Source organism: Mauremys mutica, chromosome 12 (genome assembly GCF_020497125.1).
Source record: "Mauremys mutica isolate MM-2020 ecotype Southern chromosome 12, ASM2049712v1, whole genome shotgun sequence".
NCBI lineage: Eukaryota > Metazoa > Chordata > Testudines > Geoemydidae > Mauremys > Mauremys mutica.
In genome coordinates, this window is record NC_059083.1 from 4,195,981 (window position 1) to 4,201,980 (window position 6,000).

At 66.7% G+C, this 6,000-nt stretch overlaps 1 protein-coding gene across 7 annotated transcripts; it reads right to left on the minus strand.

Moving 5' to 3' along the window:
• Positions 1-114: 114 nt before the first annotated feature.
• On the minus strand, positions 115-4,665 carry LOC123345158 (antigen-presenting glycoprotein CD1d-like). Of its 7 annotated transcripts, none has more exons than XM_044981846.1 (6): positions 3,390-4,039; positions 2,871-3,149; positions 1,974-2,258; positions 1,285-1,581; positions 646-745; positions 115-561 (listed from the first exon to the last, which is right to left on the minus strand). In XM_044981846.1, exons 1-6 carry the CDS (start codon positions 3,436-3,438, stop codon positions 522-524), a joined length of 1,050 nt encoding a protein of 349 aa, XP_044837781.1. In that variant the 5' UTR covers positions 3,439-4,039; the 3' UTR covers positions 115-521. The 7 variants fall into 7 exon arrangements, with proteins under 7 accessions (XP_044837781.1, XP_044837784.1, XP_044837782.1 ...); XM_044981847.1 differs by having other exon boundaries at positions 410-561; positions 646-767; XM_044981849.1 differs by lacking the exon at positions 646-745 and having other exon boundaries at positions 116-561.
• Positions 4,666-6,000: the final 1,335 nt, after the last annotated feature.

Below are 6,000 nucleotides of genomic sequence, written 5' to 3' on the forward strand. Positions count from 1 at the left end.
AGGGGACGCCCAGCCGGCCCGCCGGAGTTGCTAGGGTAAAAAAGTTCCGAGATGCCGTGCACACGCGGCGCGCACACCTAACTGGAATGCATAGGAGCAACCACTCGAAGAAGCAGCTTCTTTCACAGGCCAGACTCCTCCGTAGCCTGGGCCCGTCCCTGCCCCGGGGCAGCCCTGGTTGGCTCCAGCCAGGATCCCAGGGGAAAGCAGGGGCGGTCTCAGGCCTGGCCCCCTCGTCCTGCGCCCCTCCCTGCGCCCCCATTACAGCGTCGGCCCAAGGCGGGAACCCAATGCGATGCCCCCCACAGCACATTAGAAGCTTTGTAACCTGGATCCCAGCGATCCCACAGCGCCCCCAAGTGTCCAACCCCCCCTGAGCATCCTAGGCCCCGATCCCACAGTGCTTCGATCCAGACCGGCCCGCGGGGGACCCTCAGCTCTGGAGCTGGGCAGGGATCCAGCCCCAAGGTCCATGTCCCCAGGGAGGGGCCGATCCCCACGCCTGGGCCGGTGCCGCCCCCTCAGGGCCTGGACTCCCCTGGTCTAACGTCCTGGTAGCCCCTGGAAGGAGAGAGCAGAGGGGATGGGTTAGGGGGTGCAACGGCCCCCCCACTTCTCCCCCACCCCAGAGAGGGGAGGACTCACCTGCGTCTGCTGCGCCACAGCACCACGGCCACGGCGGCTACGGCCACAACCCCCAGGGTGATGCCCACGGCCAGGCCGGGGCCCCAGGGCCTGCTCTGCTCTGTAAAACAGGGGGGGCCGGGCTGGGACCGGGGACAGGAGTGTGGGCCCTGTTCCCTCTGCCTCCCCCCGTCCCCCCTGTGCCTCCCACCCCGACCCACTGCCCTCAGCCCCCCACACTGTTCCCTCTGCCTCCCCCACAGTCCCCACTGCTCCTCCCACCCTGACCCACGGCCCTCAGCCCCCAACACTGTTCCATCAGCCTCCTCCCCATTCCTCCGCTCTCCCCAGCCCTGCTCCCTCTGCCTCCCCTGCAGTCCCCCTGTACCCTCCACCCCAAAGCCACTGCCCTCAGCCTCCCCCATAGTCCCCCCCTTCTCCCCCACCTTCCCACCCACTCAGCTTCCCCCCACTCTAGTCCTGCTCCCCCATCCCACTCCTGTCCTGTTCCCCTCAGCTCCTCCATCCTCCTGATCTATCTCCACACCCCCACTCAACTGCTCTGCCTCCCTGCGCCCCAATCCCGCTGCCTGCACCCACCCCCATCCCACTCGGGACACGCAGGAAAAGCCCCCAGAGACCATGACCACGTGCACCTACCCCAGGGGATCAGCAGGCTCTGGCCCCCCAGGCTGCTGTGCTGCACCCGGCAGGCGTAGCTGTGCCCGGCACCCGGCTCCACGGCCAGGGAGCTGCGCAGCTGGTAGGTCAGGTCCGCGTTGGGCAGGATCCCGCTGGAGTTCAGCCGCCCGCCCGGCACCACCTCCTCCCCGTCCTGCAGCCAGGCCACGCGGATGGGCCGGGGGTAGAAACCGGTGACCCGGCAAACCAGCAGTACCGGCGCGGGGGGCCCGGCTGGGGGAGGCGCTCGGGCAAACACCACGGCGACCGGCCGCTCTGAGACAGGAGGAGAGAGACGGGGCGGGGGGGAGGGGACGATTCAGCCTGAGCCTCAGGGACTCACTAGCCAAGCCCAGCTCCGCTCCCCGGGGTCAGGCGTTGGCCCCGCTGGCCTGGCCAGACCCCAATTCTGCCCCCTGCATTACCAGGGGTGACAGATCCCCCTTCACTTCCTGTCCTAAACTGCTGGGCAGTGCGGCTATGAACAGCTACTGTGCTGCACCCCAGCTATAGCTGCATTTGTACTCCAGGCAAGGGGGCCCTGGATAACCAGCCCCCTGCCCCACCCCAGAGGTGAGCACTGGGTGTGGGATCCCTGTGTAAACAGCAAACACGCCCTACCCAGAGGTGGCTGCATGGAGTGAGCGGGGAGTGGTGTCCTGCCTCACCTTGCCTCGCCAGAGACTCATTCCCATGCTGGACAAAGCTCTTGTTTAGCTTGACGCACGTCATGCTGAGGAGAAGCTGAAGCTGGCTCACTGTGCCTTTATCCTGGTTGAGAAGGTCCCGGGTGTAGCGCGCAGACACGTTATCCCCCTGCCGAGCGACCCATTTGCCTGCGTCCACGTCTAAGCTGATGAAGTCCTCGCCGTTCACTCCGCCATCATAGAATCGCCTCGAGGTGCCGTTGGGGTGCAGCTCGCAGCCGAGGGAGCCCTGGGTAACAAAGGGGTCTGGAACAGGAAGGGCAGGGGGATGAGGACGGGCGTCCGGAGGTCCCGGGAGGGGGCAGAAACACAGAGCCGGGGGAGTAAAGACATAACGTCAGGTGCCATGAGGATATTTGGCCACACGACGGCACAGGGATTGTGGGGCGGCCCTGGCTGGAGTTAAGGGTAAGTTGCAGTTTCTGTTTAAAGCTGATTTTTCTCAGGCATAGTCGGATTCGCTGGAAAATCGCTGCGTTACATCGGGGCCTGAGGCAGAGTTTGTGGTGCAAATTTGGGGCCCCTTGGTCGCGGGGCTGCTGAGATAGAGACCCCGCCCAAACGAGCTGCTTTCCAAGGCTCAGGGTGTGTCAGGAAAGACCAGGAGCCTCGGCTCAGGGAGTGGGACACGGGGCCTTTCCCCCTAGGAAGTGCAGCTACAATCTGCCCCAGACCCGGCTGGAGAATGGGACACGGGTGTTTCTCCTCTGGGGGACAGTGGCTCCAATCAGCCTAAGGGGCAGGGCCTGGCTGCCTTGCCCCCAGGGACACACTCAGTGGCTGCGGTGAGTGTGTCAGTGCTCAGCACCCCGGGTTTGGGGGGAAGGGGGGGATCCCTTCAGCCCACTCCACACTCACAGCTCTTTCCCAGCTGCTGAACTATTCTGGTCACAATCCTGCTGAAGTAAGACAGAGAGCGATGGATCACCAGCTCCAGGTCCTGCCACTCCTTCGGGGTCAGGGACTGCCGGGCCCAGGGCTGCAGGAAGCGGATCTCGCAGGTGCTGCAGGCCAGGGAGTGGGTCTCCAGGTCGCCCAGCAGGGCCATCCCCCACATGTCCATGGAGCTGGCGTTGTGGAAGACTTCGATGTGGAGCACCCGGAGGGTGACAGACACTGTGGGGACAGGAGGGGAGGCTGGGACGGGGGCAGGAAACAAGTGGAGGAGAAAGCGGGTGGGGAGAGAGATTAATGAGTCTCTGTCCCATGAACAATCATGCGCTACGGGGTCTCCCTGCTGATCCCTAACCTGCCTCCCCCGTCCTACTCCCCAGGCCAGTCACTAGCCCAGCCTGGTACTTCCCCACCCTGGCCCCAGCATTACACCATCCCCACACATCCCTGGGAGCAAAAACAGCAAGGGGGGTCCCCACTTACCGGCCAGGGCCCCCCATGCCCAGGGGAGGAGGAGCAGAGGGAGCAGCATCCTGGCAGGGGAAGGGGGATCCGGGCTCTGGTGGGCGTCAGGGCAGCGGGCCGAGGGGCCCAGGATCCCCAGGTGCTTTCAGTCCATCCGCAGCCCACACCCCCCTGCCAACTTCTCCCTTTGTCTGTGTTTCCTTAGCTCTGTGCCCGCAGCTGCCAGCCCGAGCCAATCCGGGCAGAGTGAGTCAGGCAGCGGGGGCAGCGCGGGAGGGGGAGCCCCGGCAGCAGGATCAGAACTAGGCCCTGTCCCCGGCAGGCTCAGGGTGTGTCCACACTGGCACAAAACCACCCCGCAAAGGACATGAGTGTCACCGAGGAAAAGTGCCATGTGACCAGCGCTCCTGCCGGCCAAGCCGCTGCCGCTTGTGGGGGGTGGAGGTTTTTTGTCGACAAACAGCGGCTACACTGAGCATCCAGCCTCCAGCCCCAGCCCTGCCTCCCCCTGCGGGGGCTGGCACCTGCGCTCTCCGCTCGCCCCCCCGCACCCCACACGGGACAAAGGCTCCTCTGGACGCCCGGGACAGGGCTTTAACAAGGGACGTACAGTCACGGCGAAACCAGGGCAGACGGGCTCCTTGCTGCCGGGGGGAGCCCCCTGCTGCCCCCCCACCCCGGCCCCCCTCTGCCACCGCCCTGCCCCCACCCCCTCTGCCCTCACCCCGCCCCCACCCCATCACCTCTCACCCCACCCCCCTGCTGCCCTCCCACCCCGGCTCTCTCTGCCACCGCCCTGCCCCCACCCCCTCTGCCCTCGCCCCGCCCCCCTCTGCACTCGCCCCGCCCCCACCCCATCGCCTCTCACCCCCCGCCGCACAGCCCCTCGAGCCGCCCTGGGGAGCTCTGACTGCCAGGGGGGAGCCCCCTGCTGCCCCCTCACTCTGCCCCCCCGCCTCTCGCTCCGCCCCCCTACCCCACCCCATCGCCTCTCGCCCCCCCGCCCCCGGGCCATGGGACCAGCCCTGACTGACGGGCGGAGCCCGGGGCCGGATTCACGCTCGGGCGGACCAGGCAGGGGCCCAGAGTCCGGCAACCTCCTCGTGCCCCGCCCAGCGCTGCTCACGTGACATCGGTCCCTCCAGAAGAGCAGCCAATGGGAGGCGCCGCCGCGTGCTGACATCACTAGTTGCCGAGCAGAGTCACTCGGGGCTGCAGGAGGGAGCGAGGAAAAGAGGCGGGAAACGGGGGGAGGTGCGAGGTGTCAACGGCCACTGAGAGCGCGACAGGGGAGGGGCCAACTGTCACCTGAGAGATGGGTCAGGGGAGGGGCTAACTGCCACTGAGGGGGTGGGTTGGGGGAGGGGCTAACTGCCACTGAGGGGGTGGGTTGGGGGAGGGGCTAACTGTCACCTGAGAGAGGGGTTGGGGGAGGGGCTAACTGTCACCTGAGGGGTGGGTTAGGGGAGGGGCTAACTGCCACTGAGGGTGGGTTGGGGGCAGGGCTAACTGTCACTGAGGGGGTGGGTTGGGGGCGGGGCTAACTGTCACTGAGGGGTGGGTTGGGGGAGGGGTAGCTTGCGCAGTGTGGACAGACTCCTTTGTTATTGTAGGGTTGCTGGGGAGCGCTGGGCTGGGCACAGTGTGGGCAGGGACTCAGGCCGCCTGTCACAGGGGCGGGTTTGTGGGGTGATTGGCACAGGCCAGCACAGGGAAATGGGGTACAGCACAGTTCCTTTGGGGGCCTCCCCGCCCCAGCCAAGCCGTGCGGACCCCTTGGCTCCCGCTCTGGGCCTCTGTCCCCTGCCCCCCTTTGGCTCTAGTTCCCGGTGAGCTCCCCCCACCCGGCCCCTCCTCAGTCCGGGCTCGTGGCCAGGGGAAGGGGGCGCAGCGCCCGGCTGAGAGGCAGGAGGGCCACACGCGCCGGGGCAGTTGGTGGTGGCCAGGTGGTGAATGTTGCCGAGTTTGGCTTTGCTACATGGCCGGGACAGCTGGGCATCAGCCACACCTGCCTCGCTGGCCTCCGCAAAGAGTAAAGGGCCATTTCCCCCCCAGCTAGCGAACCAGGCACACACAGGGGAAACCGAGGCGCACACACGAGACCCCACTCCACTCCCAGAGTTAAGGACAGAACCCAGGAGTCCTGAATAGCCCTTCCCCCCCACTCGAATCCACTTCCCCTCCCCACCAGGACTATCATGGCTGTTACCACAGGGCCAAGGAGCCCGGTCGTGCCCAGGCCCCCTTGCGCTCGGTGCTGCACAGACGGAGAACAAAAAGGCAGAACCTACCCCTGGAGCCCGGGTCCCTCACACCCAGCTCTGGGGGGGGAGGAGGGTGCCTGCCCCCAGGAGCTCAACCCAGCCAGCGACTTGGAGCAGCCTCCCCGGCGCCCCGCGGGCCGTAGTGTGGTCAGGGCTCCCTGGGGGTAGCTGGGCCAATGTCCCATGGGCAACGCGCTTGCTACCCGGGCACCCAGCTCAGCCTGGACACCCTGCCAGGGCCCTCCTGGTCCCCCCCCCCCGTGACGGGTTCGGTCACAGAGACCCCTTGGGAGCGTCACCTGATGTGCTGAATTTCCCTGCCAGCCGGGGACTCCAGCACCCTGCCCTGCTGAGCCCCACACGCC

Excerpts from the sequence above, each read along its gene's own strand:
- LOC123345158 (XM_044981843.1), bottom strand. The coding sequence starts at position 3,438 with ATGCTGCTCCCTCTGCTCCTCCTCCCCTGGGCATGGGGGGCCCTGGCC. Across the intron at positions 2,259-2,870 it reads TCAGCAGCTGGGAAAGAGCT|ACCCCTTTGTTACCCAGGGC; the intron begins GTGAGTGTGGAG and ends TTCCTGTTCCAG. Across the intron at positions 1,582-1,973 it reads TGAGTCTCTGGCGAGGCAAG|AGCGGCCGGTCGCCGTGGTG; the intron begins GTGAGGCAGGAC and ends CTCCTGTCTCAG.